This window comes from Trichoplusia ni, chromosome 5, assembly GCF_003590095.1.
Source record: "Trichoplusia ni isolate ovarian cell line Hi5 chromosome 5, tn1, whole genome shotgun sequence".
Lineage (NCBI taxonomy): Eukaryota > Metazoa > Arthropoda > Insecta > Lepidoptera > Noctuidae > Trichoplusia > Trichoplusia ni.
Window position 1 is genome coordinate 11602941 of NC_039482.1, and position 16957 is coordinate 11619897.

At 34.2% G+C, this 16957-nt stretch overlaps 1 protein-coding gene across 3 annotated transcripts in view; it reads left to right on the top strand.

Annotated features, from left to right (window-relative positions):
- Nucleotides 1-2971: 2971 nt before the first annotated feature.
- LOC113494500 (voltage-dependent calcium channel type A subunit alpha-1) overlaps nucleotides 2972-16957 on the top strand; it is a 124809-nt gene continuing 110823 nt past the window's right edge. For 2 of the 3 annotated variants that reach the window (XM_026872875.1, XM_026872873.1), the window contains exon 1: nucleotides 2972-4051. In XM_026872875.1, coding sequence (XP_026728676.1) covers nucleotides 3849-4051 — 203 coding nt within the window. In that variant the 5' untranslated portion in view covers nucleotides 2972-3848. The remainder of the gene's footprint in view (nucleotides 4052-16957) is intronic. The other variant, XM_026872872.1, reaches the window with a different exon arrangement.

The following is a 16957-nucleotide window of genomic DNA, read 5'->3' on the forward strand; positions in this document are numbered from 1 at the left end:
AGAAAAAAGCTAGACAAGAGATTAATTTTCTTGCCGAATTTAGAGACACACACAGGTACATAGTGATTTTTAGATTAAGGTATCATCATCATTGGCCTAGTCTTTTCCCAACTATGTTGGGGTCGGCTTCCAGTGTAACCGGATTCAGCTTAGTACCAGTGTTTTACAAGGAGCGACTGCCTACTTGATCTCCACAACCCAGTTACCTGGGCAACACAATACCCCTTGGTTAGACTGGTTATCAGACTTTCAAAGTTCTGACTACCGGTAACGACTGTCAAAGATGTATTAAATAAGACGTATGGGCACCAATTTGAAATAGTACTAATGGAAAATACCGACACAATATAACTAATCTGTTGTTACGTTATTGAGTGTATCTCACTACATAGTACCCAGATGTAGTTTATTTATTGAACTTAATCTTTTCGAACCGTGAACATAGTGAATCGTGAGCTCTTTGCAATTAGGATTGTTTACTCGAATGTGGTGTGAATCGAGATCGATAGAAGTGTTGCGTTCATTTGTTTCAAAGGTTCACAAAGTTGTGTGGAGGATTATTGAACACCATTTGTTTTTTGGATTACCTGCCCAAGGGTAAGAATGGAACTCTATTTCTAAGGTATCGTTGTCTGTCTTTCCGTCTGTTAATAGGCTGTATTTTATAAACTATGATAGCTAGACTGTTTACATTTTCACTGACGTATTTTTGTTGCCGCAGCAAATACTTAAAATGACGACGCAGTTAAACAACAATTGTTATTATACGTTTATTGTTTCTCTTCAGTTTATTTGTACGGAACTCGGTGTAAGACTGCACTCACATATGCTCATCATACGAACTTTTATAAAACAAGGTTTACATACTTTTAAAATCGAGCTCCGAGCCCTTAAATTCAGAATATCTCAGAAAAATGTCAGGATGTTTTTGAACTCGTACCAAAATTAATTAGAAATAGTAATTAGGACTAAGACAATTATTTTCACTTCCCTCCAATGCAAGCGGAAGGCAAAATTAAAATTAAAAAGTTACCAGAATGACAACATCTGGTTGCAATCAAAAATTTTAATAAGACCGCAGGGTTAAAAAATATCGCAGTTAAAAAACCCAGCGACAACAATGTACAAAACTGATGATTCAAGTTATTTTTAAAATGTAAACTGAGTTAGGAAGCCAAATAATAATACAATTTTTTTTAAAAATACAGCTTATGTTTCTCCGTTCTTTTTTTACAATTAATATATTAAAATTTGATTTTGCTATTTATACGAAAGGGTATCTGATTACTAATGAGTCCTCATCCTGTATGAGAGGAGTACAGAAAAAGTCGACGGCAAAAATAATATAAATATAAAGAGAGGCGTAATGTTACGGTGCTAAAAATTGGACACGAATACATTGTACCTACTTTATTCGATTTGTTATTTTTATATGATTGTTGTACAACCTAGTGTCAGTATTTTAAACGGCTCGTAAGCCTCTGACGTGACCAAACACACGCCTAAAAGATTCTCTTGTGGGCTGGTTTCCTCACGATAGTTTCCTCCACTAAATAAATAAATAAATATTCCACAACTTTCACACGACGCCATCTAGTCTCAAACTAAGCAGAGCTTGTATTATGAGTACTAGACAACTGATAAACATACTTATATATTTCTAAATACATACATAATATAGATAAATTACACCCAGACACAGAACAATGATCGTGCTCAACACACAGACATTTGTCCTGGGTGGGAATCGAACCCATGACCTCCGGTATAGCAGCCAGGGTCACTAACCACTAGACCAACAGGCCAGGCCATTGCTATATTCACATGAATTCCAAAATAAAAATAGTGCGCGAGTAGATGAGTAGTGATCATCTGATGGCATCATGTGAATCTCGGTCACATCTGAATCCTAAAACGACCGCTACTAAGCGAGCACTTGAATTCGATTAAATTAATAAATGAACTCCATGCCAGTTATGTTAAAAAGTAAAACAACATAGAGCAGTATCTACAAACGTAATATGGAGACAATACCTTAAATCCGGTTTCATACGACCCGAATGTTATCGTCCAGTAACAGTCGTCGGACAATACTTACTATCCTTAATACAACACAATATGAAACATACAAGTTAGGGGAAGTGCTCTTTATGCTACCCTAATACTGCAAACAGTTTTTACTTATTCGTTGCGTGATACTCATCATTTTAAGTAAATTATGCGTTGATGTTTGGGTTATTAGAGTAAAAAGTAAGGCTTCCGTAGTAAATAAAACAAATTTTAATAAAAAATTGGTCACCTAGCTAATTTATGATGGTACCAATAACTATTTTAACTGTCATAATCCTCATCTATAAAAAATCTCCCAATTTATATTACATACTTTGTAGTTTGTTACGGGCCCAGACAGACCTAGAATCACCTAAAATTGCCAACCTGTTGATTTGGGACCACTCGTATATATGTAAGATGCTTTGATATGCGAACTTATTATGACTTGTTTGTTACATTCTCACTGAATTAGTTTTAAAACTATTTCTAATTTGAAACAGACATATTTTGTTTCATAGCCTAAATAGTAGTAAACAAGTGCTGAACTTATATTTCTAAGTATTGATTTTTCTGTACATTCCAATAGCTACAGACCTGTCAGAGTGAAAAAATCGAAGGAACATCATTGCCCTGCAGTATAGTAATGACTAAACAAAAATAATTCTCATGCGACAATATTATATCACATTCAAAAAATATAGAAAAATATTAACTGTTCTTATTACAAATTATTTTTGATAGTCTTCTTCTCCAGCCAAATTGATTCCAGGAAGGAGGCCAAAATTCCAAAAATAAGTTCATTGAAACCTTAAAAGGAACTTAATTTTAAAACAACGTACTATCATTGTTGTAGGAGGTCCCAAGAGTTTGTTATTAGCTATTAAACATTGACGTGACCTATAAATGTCGGAGCTATACCAATATGCCTTTGACGTCTACAACATGATCTGAAAGTAAACCAACGAAAATACGAATTTAGGGGAAATGAGATACTACGTAATGAAAACGGCTTTTAACGGTCGCCTTTAAAGCTACTTTGATGGTTAATGACAAAATCTATACATAGTACGGCGAGTAATCACGGCGTATTGGCTTACTGTACAGATTTTCCGTAGCAGTATAATGATAATATTCCACAAGTTTCACACAACGCCATCTAGTCTGAAACTAAAACAATACTTGAATTATGAGTTCTCAATCTAAGCAAAGCTTGTGTTATGAGTTCCAGACAACTTTTAAATATATACCTATGATTTTTAAACACATATATAGAAAATATAGAGGATAGAATAGATCTATATAAAATATAGATATAGAGCTCTATGGACAAACTATATGTACTTTTATATCCAATATCTGTTTAATATTAAGGTCCAGATCAATGGCCTTCGAAGTACTGTGAGTGTGTAAAACACTTGAAACCTTTGGCACTTGTCCATGTTTGCTTGATGTTTCGCGTTAAACTTTTTTTCGATACTTTCATATGTAAATCCAAACTGTATTGACCGCACCCATGTTTTGAAACTAGGTAATTGTATTTATGTAGTTCAAACAGCTTAGATACACATAGATGTAACAAAATATATTGAAATTGAGAACCACTTCCTCTTTTTAGAAGCAACGTTCTTTTGTTACACTGAGGATTCAACCTTAATCAGCTCCTATCTTCTCTATCCGTTATTATCATACATCAAGTTATATTTTTAAACTGAGGATTGGACTTTGATAGTCTCCTACCTCCTCAAAAAAGATCATTATACATCGACCTATAACCTTACCATGTGCGTTATTCCAGGATGCTGGGCGGCGTGGGCGGGCGGCATGCGTCCGTGCGGCGGCGCGGCAGCTCGCCGGGCGTGCGCCGCTATGCGGCAGGCGCGGCCGACGACTCCCCGCCGGCGTCGCCGCGGCCCATGCGCCGGCGCCGGGCCGCGCTCGCCGCGCAGGACCACAAGACCTGCGCGCTCATACACACCAGGCTCAAGTTGGGCGATATTATGTGAGTTGGGTGGATCCTTTTTTTATGAATACTTCCTTCAAAATTTGTAGGTTTAAAATAACTTCACTCAGCACTGTAAATCAAGCGTTTTGCGAGGAAGACTGGGTATTTATTAATCCCTTTTGTTTTAACTATTTCACTTTGCTATGTAGAACTAGGAAGCTTTTTAGTAAACGTGAAGTATTGCATATGCGTTTTTAATTCTATTTTCAACGACTCTTTTTTTAATATTTTTTATAGTTAATCTTAATATTAATCAGCAGGTTCGAACGTTTAAACTAAAAATACTTCAACATAATAAAAAAACAATCTAAAAGTAGTTCAAAAGTTTTACTTCAAATATGTGTGTATCTTTAAACACAAAAACTTCATCAAACAAAGTATGTAGATTATTTACTTTATAGGATCAATTGCAAATCTGGCATGAAGACATTATAAAAGCATTCTAGCTTTTAATCCCCATACTTTCATTAAGTGCTTAATCTTACTTACACCATTTATATCTCACATTTTCAAAAGCTTTCAAATATTTGACATAGGACTGTGAACAACCCAATCATATTTTTAGCCGAGGGCCCCAGCTAAAAATACTATTGGGGCTTTTTGTCCGTCTATAAATGGAAATGGTTTGTTACGAGGCTTAAGCTTCTAACATAAAAAATCAATAGACTTTTACAGCCTATATTTAGAGTGACGGAAAATGTTATTAAATTCGAAGAATATTTTCTTGAAATATTTAGCTTCGTACCATCTTTGTTTTCTTTAAGCTGGCTTAAGCAATTTTGAATTTCGCTCTTATTGACAACACATTCTGAGACGTTTATTTTCGTATTGAAAACAACATGTTTCTCACCTTTCTTGTGGTATCTTTTCAGTACACGTAGTGTATAAAATTACCTACTGTATAAATAATAATTGTTTAAAAAGCGTCAAAAAAAAAAACTTTATCGCTGTCAATTACGATCTGTCTGTAATCATCAACAAAATCGATTTATGCAGTCAAAAGTTCTCTGGTAAAAAACATAATAAAAAGCAGAGGAATTAAGAACCTCCTTCATTTTAAAGTCGGATGAAAAACTGGCCAGCTTTCATGGGTGGATTCCTATAAATTTTGTAAACTTCTTGCTGTATTTATGTTCGTACCCAAAGCTGTTTCCAGAATATCAAAAAAAGCAACAGTGAAACATTTGTCTACCTGAACATCAATATTGATCCCCACATATTCTTTTTATCAAGAAGAATGGCTGTATCAAATAAAAATATAAAACGTTTAACTGGCCATGCAATTTAAATTAATTCATTTTATTCTGCCCACGGTTCCCCCTTATATTAACATAAGTTTACAAAGGACGCTAGGTTCACGGTGACCCCCCATTTACATACGTAAATACAGTTTGATGTCTTTTCTCAACTAAAAATAATAATTGAAAAAAAACATATTCCCCGCAAATGGATTCAAAAATAATATTATGTTCAAAACTATAGTAAATAATTGTTTAATCTGCTTGGCTGGTTGACCTTAACTTCAGTATTTACGATCCCGTATCAAGTTTTCTATGTTATCGTTAGGATAACTTATTTGTTATAAAGATTAAAAACACTTCATAACATGTACATGCTATATTTTCCAGACTTCCTTTTTTTATTCACGACATTAAATGTCGCCCTCTACCCGTTTATAGGGTAACCTCCTTACTTGGTTTAGTACCTAAAGGCGCGGCGCCACTTTTGTATTACGAATAGCGGAAAATCCTGGAACTAAAATACAAACCTTGTGTGCTTAACCCAACAAACTAAGCCTGTGGCTAAAGCGGAAAAACCAGGAACTAACGTTTCGTGCAACGCCATCTAGCGGATCTTTCCGCCATGTTCGAAAACAACAAACGGGAAAATGCAGAACTAATATCAACCCTTAGCACACCAGCGCCTTATTGGGGAAAACTGGAACTAAAAGGAAAATCCAAAATAGCGCCACCTACCGTCCTACATACAAAACCATAAAGTAATGCCATTCTGCACCACTAGAGGCTGTACCTTGAATTTATGTAGCGATCCGGACGAACATTTCAATGAAAACAGAGCCATCTAGTGAAAACAACGTGTAAAGTTAAGAGTCCAGAGCTTTTCTGAGGGCGAAGTTGAATGAAAGTGAAACCGTGATTATGAACCTTTATTTTCGTACATTGCCGCTAGATGTCTATACCAGTTTCAAATAGACTTCGGCCGAATCTGTCGTAAGTTTTGACTCTAACCTAGCTTATCTGCCCTCCTTTTTGTTACGAGTTCTACGCATTATCCGAAATTAAGACTTCCTTATCTAGAACACTAATAAAGCTGTAATTTATTTGTTGTGTGTTGACAAAATAGATAGGAGTAGATTGATCGAAGCTCTACAATTCCACATGTTAACATTTATTTCGTTTTGTACAAATTTTGAGTCAAAATTCGCTCAATTACCGCAACACCGACAAAAGCCTATCGGTCCAAACATTCCATTCGATGCTATCGATTGGAAATTCAATTTCCATTCGGAGTCCAAAACAGAAGACGGTCGGATTCAATTCTCTAATAATGGTAGCTCGTGAAGTCGTTCGTTCACCACGTTCGGCCAGTGTAAATGGAGCAGACTACGCTTCCTGCCTCCACGTGGCGAGATGCCATTATTGATTTCCGGCGCGAGAACGAGACACCGCCATACCACAATTTGTTGCACTATTTTCTGTCTCTCTCTTTCGCCAATATATGACCTATTTTTATGCCGCTTTCCCTATATTAATACAGCCTAAGTAATTAGGTGAAAAGTTTGGTTGGCGCGATATAATCTAAACTGTTTTGTTGTAATTATTATGAGTTTGTTTTTATTTTTGTATTTAGCTATCGCGTTATGTCAAACAATGATACTAGTCTTTTAGACTGTATTGTTTATGACCTATTAATACTGGATTTGAACCACAAAAAATTAGATAAACATTTAACTTGCATTTTTTATTTATGGAGTGAAATATTTCCAAAATATTTTGCAAAAAAATATTTTCTTTTCACTGTCATATAAAAAACGCAAAAAGAAAAATAAAAGCATAAGTAAACTCAAACCAATCACATTATCTTTAAATTAATTCCCATACTCACTTACAAAAAGCAATAAACTAGTTAACGGGCAATCAAAAAAGCGTTACAACTATTACCGAGTGTTCGGTAAATCAAAGGATTATGGTTGACCAATGGTTTGACGCACCTGCAGCCGACGCGGCGACGGCTTACAGAATAAATACCACAGATTAGCACAACGTTAATTGGTCGCAATGTAAACGTATCATAAAATGCTTTTGTATGGATACTTCTTTATAAAAGGTTTTGTGCATGTTTTTATGTGAAGTTTTCTTTTGTTTTTGATGAAAGATAACGATTCGAACACTCAAAGCAGGTTGTATGTGTGTTATCGTCTACGTTGTAAATTTTTGGGTCGATTTAAATGATTTCTTTTCTCGGGTGCATATTGGAGCATTTTGGGGACAGAATTTCTTGAGGAAGCTTAGTAAAGTATTGAATTTTACGAATTATTATTTATTTTCTATCCTCGTCAATGGTCTCTCACGAACACTTCGAGAATTAGGTTTAGATACTTTTTAAAGTGTATACAAGTTATCAAAAATAAATAGTTTTATTAGTTAACATAACAATCCTTCCCTATCATACCCAATGTTATAGTAACGTACAATACCGCTACAGTAGAGCATTAATTTCGCTTTTATTGTACAGTTCTCAGTCCATTTATTTACATTACGGCCGTGCATTTTGTCACATAAAGTGTGATCAGTGCGATGACAAAATAATTTATAATTACAACTAGACTAACCGTTCGTTTCGGGTTGTATGTTATAATTACAGATTTGACAAACTATAAATGTTTGTGTCATCAGTAACACTGTATTTGTTAGTGTATAGTTGGCAAAAATGGGACCGCTGTCTGTTCGTCCGTTATTTACTAAGCTGTATCTTATTAAACGTGATAAAAAATAATTATAATTTTCAAAGATGTCTATGATAGAGATAATTTAAATCAAAATTGAAGTTCAACAACGATCATTAATTTTCCGGATATGAGTAAAATACTTGTCTTTCTTCAAGTATTCGTACAGAACCTTCAATGTCGAAAAAACCGACTCGTATTTGAACCGTTTTTTATTATAAAATAGGTTGTGAAGTCTGTTTCCCCTCGTTAGCTTAAAATTTGAACGCTATTGGTGAATTGAATGTAACTAAAATAAATTTAGAAGCGAGAAAAAGTACATAAATAAAATCATATTGATTTTACGAAAGTTCAGAAATAGTTATGAACCCATATATGGCTTAACACTCGACGACTTTTAGCTTCTAAACTAGCTAATAAAGCTTGTCTAGACTGGCGCTCTACTTTAAAAAAAATTCAGAAGTTCAAAAGAAAACCTTATTAATACAATTCTCCAAGAATAAATAGTACGAGTATTAGAAATGTTAGTAAAGTGAAAAACGGAAAATTTGTTTCTCGTCTAATTACAGCAAAATAAATACAGACTGTAGACTGTTTTTTTTTTGTTTTTTCAAATATAGGTATTTATGTTTTAATGATTTCAATTTGGTTAATGTTTGACTTGAAAGAGTATTATTTAGGTTAAATTGCTGAAAATTTTTAAAATGTTAAAGATTGCTTCTACATCAACTCTACAATCACATCTATATTAGATTCAAAATCCATTACAGGTGACAAATCATACTAATTATAAACAATAACAGCAGCTTGTTTTTAAATATACTAAACAGTTATACAATTGACTGTTAAAAAAAACAGTTTAACAAAGGGAATGACGCTTAAAATAATTGAAAGTCGTGGAACGATGCGACGACACTGTTTTCAGATTGTAGGCCACCGTGATTATGCTTTGTGAGGCGCGGGGCGGAGTGCAAATGCACACTTCAGTCCTGCCCTCTCGTGTATAGCACAGTCATTAGTCATTAGTTTTTTGATAAGAGTAACATTAAGAAGTGGAAGCCGTTCATTGAAGGCCTAGTTGTAAAGAGTAAAAAGGAGAGTCGACTAAGAAATTAAAACGTGAAAAAATAAATCCCTCAATCTGAGTAAAAGTAGTTTATTCCATAACAAAACGCACAAAAAGTATATAATAACAATACTTTATTGACTTTAGTATTGAACGGTGCTGTAAATAATTTAAGAGAGTCATTTTATTTTATTTTATATATATTAAGATAAACAAATCCAAATAATTCTTCTTAAACCTTCCTTTAAATCTAAGACACGACTCGTAATGTACGCCGATCAATATTAACTAAGAATCTATATATATAATTGCTAATATTAAAACTAGTATTTGTAACTACTAACTCTACTCTTTTACTATGCAAAGAACAACAACATTGACTCTCGTTTAAACGTCAATAAAATTCCAACTACATTGTTTTTCTGCAAGGAAATTTAATGCTTACGAATTCTCAGCAGTGTTATAAAGTGCCTGATAAATGCAACATTAAAGTCCAGTTTGAACTGTCATTGGGGAAATTTGAGAGGTCGAAACTCTATGTGTAGGTACGACTTAACGAATGTACGTAAGGTGAACCAGGTTGTAAATTTATTGCTGTACCTATGGTGTTGTTTTTCTTCGGCTTAACAGAAGAAAGCGTTCAAAGATTTATTTAAATTATCATAAGAACTTAATTTGAATAAGTTGTCTTTTTAATTTGATTATAGTAAAGATATTATTCTCATGGTTTCATGATCAATGGAAAAAGATGATTAAAAATATTGAAATTTTCACAAAATAAGTAAACACTTGAAGTTTGGTTGTAACTTTAATTTTAAAGTAGTTTTTCAGTTCCATACAAAACTTTATCTATTTCCTGCAATTGTTAACGAAACATGTAATCACATTAAATAAAACCAATGTCCCTTCATTATACAGCTACAAAGAAAGCAAGTTAATAATTGATCGGCCTACGAAGCTCGTTAAATGCGCTGCTAATTCACTTGCCGTTATTACTAGTTACATATTTTATTAGAGCGAGTTCATATTGCTTTGTTCATTGAATAAATTGAATGTTATTGGGGCGTTGCCTACTAAGAAGGTTGTAGTATGTAGAGTCACAGAAGCTTCCAAAGCCAAAGGATCGTTCAATGCAAATGGCCTGCACTCAAGGCGCGAGTGAATGGGTACGCTAAAGCAATATTGTGGAATATGTGTGCAGAAATTTGATTTATTTTTATTTGATTTATTACTTTGAAAGCGTAGTGTGATTTTTCGTTTAGTTTTGAGGTAGAGTCATTTGATCAACCTTCTTAGTGTAAGGACAAAAGTTTTTCAACGCATTTGTTTAATTTTCTTCCCTAATTTACTCAAGAAAATGCCGTTTACATTAAGCTAAAATATCACATTGGAACACATTCCATTTTAACAAACCAAAGAGTTCTAAATCACTATTTAAAACTCTAAAAATAAACATGTCGGTATCAGATCCCAAAATAGAATCTGCATGCATTTAAATAGGTTTGTGATTTCCCAGCGAGCGGTGCATGACCTCTTTGCATCGTACATCGTAGATTGTGGTACTACATGATGCGGTCAACATCACTAGCCGTGAATAGAGGCACTCGCAGCGCAATGCAGCACCCCTTAATTTGAGATGGAACCGCCGTAGTTAGTGCCACCCTTTGACGCTTGAAGGGGATGTAAATGACTGCTCGATTGACACATTTTGTAATTTCATGAACTGTTGCTAACAGATGGAGTGAAGATATTTTTTTCTTGTGTGTATTAAAGTCAAATACTGGCCGCTACGAATTCCGGACTGGGTTTTGCTATTTGTTAGCTCGCATTGTGTAGTGGTCTTTGCTGGGTAGTATAGTAGATAAATAAAAATAACTATCTTACAGAGAACTTTATAACACTTTATTAGTATTCACAATAATACTACTCACAAATAAATAAGATTCTGCATTTTGTAAACCCCCAGAATATTTCTCTAACTATTTTTTACAAAGAAACCAACGAGTCTAGGTTTTTCTATGAAGCCTGCGCCGTCTATTGTTCGCGTCCGGAGTTTTCTAAGGATGCGGGTCAATTGCAGTGTCGGGCCACGCCGCCTTTCAATCTGAAGGCATATACATAGTGGCATTAATATTATAAGTAGTAATAGCTAAACCTGAGGTTTCAATATAGAATAAAATAGACTTTTAAAGGTTCTATTAAACTTTTAGCGTGTAGTTCTATAGTTGTATATGTATTTTAGCGCAACTTAAGTGACGAAACCAACACAATTCTGTTTTTAAGATACTGTTTTGATTTTTACTATGAAACGCTGTTATAATTAAATGTTTGCCATAACTTTAATAATTTATTAATTCAGAAAAAAATATTGTTTATTTAAGGGTAAAAATTTTATATTAAAAATTGTTACAATATCCGAATAATGGTGCAATAGTCTACACAAAATAACAATTATAATAAAACATTTAACATTTTAACATACTACAAAATTTGTCCTTAACATGTAAATCACATGACCAACCTTCTTAGAAATAAGCAACACATTTCTTTTTTCACATTGCTTTACACGTATGATATGAAAGTTACGATATACAGTGTAATAAACAGGCAGCATATTACTCGGTAATCGTAGATAAGGGCCACTTAATGTTAAGTATAAACTTGAGCATTCAGAGATTGGAGCCTAGTACAGGCCAGTTGGCTGACCCATATTCCACGGCTAGCTTTTTCTACGTTTGACCTGTTAACGTTTTACGAATATTCTCGTAGTGTTTTTAATCTGTCGTATTTTTTGTATTATTGTAGCTATGTATTTAAGCAGCGATTAAAAGTAAATTATATTCGATATTCAAACGTGATTAGACTTTTTAAGTTTATACACATAACTATATTATAAGGTTTTATGTAAATGTCATTAAGTTTTTTTTTTTCATATTGAGACGGTTCCTTTTTTAAATTACATCCTTTTCATTTTTTTTTATAAGTCCATATTACGCATTGTGTCAATTTATTTGTACAGTCATCTAATCAATTTTAATGTGACTATCGTTCTTAATGTTCAGTGCAAGTTCAGACTTTACGCTAGCAAAAAATAATTAATCCCTCTAAAGCAATCTCATAATAAAGAAACTCCAAAAACCTACTTCATCACACACAAAAACTACTAAAATGCAACGTAAAAGCACAAAAAGGGCTTCACAATACCCGGTAGTCGGCAGTAAGTCCTAAATAAACAACGGCGCGTCTGTCCAAGTTGCACAGTTGCACGGGCGGGCTGCAGCGGTCATTGACATCGGTCAGTAGGTCACCCGACGCCGCAGGACTACCAACTGCATCCCCCCGGACTTGAACTTTGCGATTGACGGGACTATACATAGTTGTGCGAAGGGAATTACTGGGTTTCTATGGCGTTGTGATATAGGTTACCGAGTTTGTAGGTTGTGCCTATTTTGTGTAGGGATTTTTGTTGCTGTTTTTTTAGTGTGCTTTTATTAATGACTCAGTCTCACGAAAGTTATTATAAAAATAAAGTGTGCTCTTGTTTTGTGTATCGTTGAAGAGTTCTTAATTTAAAAGTGCAAATATTTTTTAAGTTTTGAATAAATAAATTGTGGCTGTTTTTTAAGTAGTTTTCTTTTTAATGAATATTTTGCTTTTTTTGTATTGAATGCGTTAAGTAAAGTCTTTTTACGTCATCCCTAGGTATTTCAACTGAAAATAAATCACACAATTGCTATTAAGTTAAGAACTACATTTTTAAGAGTATTTTTTATTTTTTTTGTACTGTTAAAACTAAATGATAAAGGAAATTGAATAAAATATTTACTTAATTTTCGCGTATGGCGTAAAATTAATGCAATATTTATAATAACTTATTCTAAACTAAACCCTGCAACGAAACAAATCAAATACATTAAAAACTATTTTACAACATAAACTTAGTTAAACTTTTACCAAGTGATAAAATATGGAGAATGTTATTATCAATAACTGCACTCAATACACGTGGACTTTGTAATTGACAGGAAATTGTGTTAGCAAGTTGGCTCTACCATCGCTATTGAATGTAAGGCTGCAGTGTGAAAGCAAGATGGCGCTCTACATCATGTGTTGCTCTATCTCGCTTTAACAGCTGCGATGCTTTTCGTTCAGGAGATGCTGATAGGACAAGTAAACTCAAGTTATAATTTAATTTTATAGTAATATGTTTTGTGAACGTTGCAGATTGTTGTTAACTATCGATGGAGGCTTTTGTCGAACAATATCCGCACTTTAATCAGGATAGAGAAAATAAAAAAATGATTATTGGATTTCATGTAACATTTTATAAGTATTTAAGCGTGTTATATCTATATGTACATAAAAAAATGGAAGTAATATACATTATTAAATGATGTAACGGAATACTCACGCGTATTTATCGGGGTGGATATCGAAACCCCGAGTTCGACTCGCGATCCCGCCGCGTCTGCTCATGATTAAGGACTCCGGTTGGGTCCGAAACTAGTCGGGCTACCCCGATAAATACGCGTGAGTAAACCGTTACATCATTTAATAATGAATCAGTCTCACGATAGTTATTATAAAAATATAGTAATATACATTTCAGTAAATGTCTGATAGTTAGTATTTTTGTTTTGAGAGAGTTTTGTTTGTCACCTGTTTCCTTAAAATGATTTTACCAAACACCTATATTTAGCGAAGAAGGGGGAAATAGTGACTTGGCAGATAAATAAATATTTGTACTTAATCGATAAAAAAACATTATAATATTCAATTATTTTAGTACCAAGACGACAGTTAGCAAAATTATACATATCGGAGAGACCAATTATTTGTATATCGCATTTTTTCCACTAAAACCAATTTATAACTTCTCTTAATACATTTGACCATGTCTGGGTCCCCAGACATGACTAAATAAGATGTTTCTACGTCTGCGTTATTTATTTGTTCAAAGACTGGGTTATTTGGCATCGTGCCTATACATAGCAATAGACTTTGCCCCGATTTCATTGAATGAACTATAACTATTTCTTCCAATTTGGGAGATATAGTTGTAAAATATATATCGTCATTTTGTGTCAATGTGTGTTGTATTAATAATAATATTTTACTACTTTCACACAAGGCCATCTAGTATCAAACTAAGCAAAGCTGAGTACTTGACAACTGATAAACATAATTTCTAAATGCATATATAATATAGATGAATTACACCCAGATAGAACAAAGGGTCATGCTCATCAGAGAAACATTTGTCCCGGGGTGGAATCAAATCCACGACCGGGCGACCTCCGGTATTGCAGCTAGGGTCACTAATCACTAGACTATCAGATCAGTCAAAATGTGAGTGCTTAAAAATATTGCCGTAGTATTTCATATATTATTCCTACTGATTAGTGTATGAAAGAAAAGCGTGTGAATAAAACAGAACTAAGAACTAGAGCCTGTGGTACGCGTGAGACAAAGGGAAGCCAGACAAAGTGACGCCGTAACGCGTCACGTCATGAAGCGGGTTACGTTCCCGTAAGAATTTATCAATAGCAAAAACGATAATGAGGTCTCCACACAGAATTATCTTCAGCTGAAATTAGTTATTTAAAAAATATATTACAAAAGAGAAGTTGTATTTAAAATGTAGGGACCTCAGTGAAACACGATAATTATAAATCAAGTTTTATTGCCAAACAATTGTGAATAAGTCTTAGTCCGAAGTATTGCAGTATTAAAAAAAACTGACAGTAAGTATCATTTCTAAAAATATAAGTATTGAAATTCATCAGATATTCAATAGTTTATTTTAGTTACAGCATGTATCTTTAGATTCATCAATATTTTATAAAGAAAGCCTAAATTATTCTAAAATAATGAAGTCTAAAATTAGTATACCAATATGTTGATAATAAAACACGAATTACATTATTTTGCATTATTCAAAACTGGCGTGCACATACACCACACGGGATACTCAACGAAGTATTAATTTATGACCAGCCGTATGCATTAATGTATTCGTACAAACATATTTACCTCACGTGGGGGTCTACCACAATATTTACAGAAAGATTTTTTAAAACGACTCCCTCACTAAGGTTTTTACTCCTTGTATCGCTTGCCATTGCACAAACATTCAAGTCACAAGCATGAAGACACCCAGACTCAGATGCAACATTCTTGGATCACACAAATCACGTTGTGTCATTCGCGCCCAATGGTTTCAATCGTTCTGTCCTCCACTCAGCTGCCCATGCAATCGGAATTTCATTCGTGGAAGCGAGACGGCACTATACACCATTCACTTGTTATAGAGCGACATCTTGCTTGCACAATTGCAGCTGTCTTCGTTTAAGAAGTAGTGGTTGGCCACCTTTTTTTGTTAAGACATGGTTATTCTCATGGTAATCCTCACCATCTCTCGGTGGAGGAAATCGGTAGTGTCAGACTCTTACTGACTAAACCTGAACCGCCGTGCTACGTCATCCGCGTCTTTGTGTCGGTGTATGGCAATGCGTTGCAATCCTTCATACACAGTAGTAGGGCCCTGCTTTGAATCAACTAATTATTAGTAACAATTTGCGTAATGGGGTAAATACGCGAGTGTCGCGTGACAGCCCTCGGTTTGTGCTCCCAGAGGATCGCAAGACTTGTTAACTCATGTTGTGTAATGGATTAGTATCGATGAGGTCAAAGTTTTTGTGAATTTGAACCTTACGGGTCAAATGAATGCTGGAAAAGTTTTGCAAGTTGCATTTGTGTGTGATTCGATAATTTGGGTTGTTTCAAATTTGTGCTGTATTTACATTTACATTAAGTTACCTGCACACGAGAAAATAATACCCCCCGAAAGTGAAATAAACTAAATTGGAATTGCTCAATCCGTTTGGGAGCTATGTTGCCTTAGATATTGACAGACAAATGGTCAAATTTTTAACACCCCTCCTTTGTGTCGGGGGCTAAAAGAAAAAGTTTTCGTTTATAGCATTAAGTAGTTCATCAATTGGGGATGTTTATAGACTATGAAGCATCACGCCTTAGCTTAATAGGAGCTGGAAGACGTGAACAAGTGCAAATGACCGTCTGAATGATGAAATACAAATTAAAGTTCTCAAGCAAGTAAAATATAACACATTTATTATCACAATTACATGATTCACTGTACACTATACAGTAAGCATACAAACAATTAATAATAATGATTTATGTTGTTAATTCTGGAACGTTTTGCAAGTAGTGAACGCTACATTATCGCATAGTTACGATGCTTCATTATTAAATCATCTTCGTGTTAGCAGTTGGCATAATATTTTGTAGGATAGCCAAATAGGAGAGTTCGTAGTGATTGCATACAACAGTAATACATCAACAATATAAAATCGGGATACTTGAATGAATTACGTTTAAAAAAGGCTTTTGTCAAATTATTTTATGAAGATTTAGACCTTGAACAAGTATGTATCTAATATTTAGCCATAATTTTTGAAAAAATACTTCCTGAAAAGAGGATTAGCTTTAGCAATACTTCTTTCGTTAGGATCGAAGTAGTCGTCAATGTTGAATCAAATAAGCCTGAACTCTGTAATTGTGTCATTCTATCGCAGAACGTCTATGGTTTTTAGCTCTAGCAACAGATCAGAGCCATATCATGATAATATTGGTTTATCACGTATTAAAGTACATTACAAAGAATTTGCTTTGCTTAATCGGAATTGACTGTACCTATAGCGGAGAGTGTAGGTTCGATCGACGTGTAAGACAAGCTTTTTCATGATCAACGAATGCTTGTTCTATGTAAGATGTGTTCTATGTGTGTTTGTGAATGTGACTGTGACACTAATCACAACTGTAATGGAAATATTTAGCATGATAC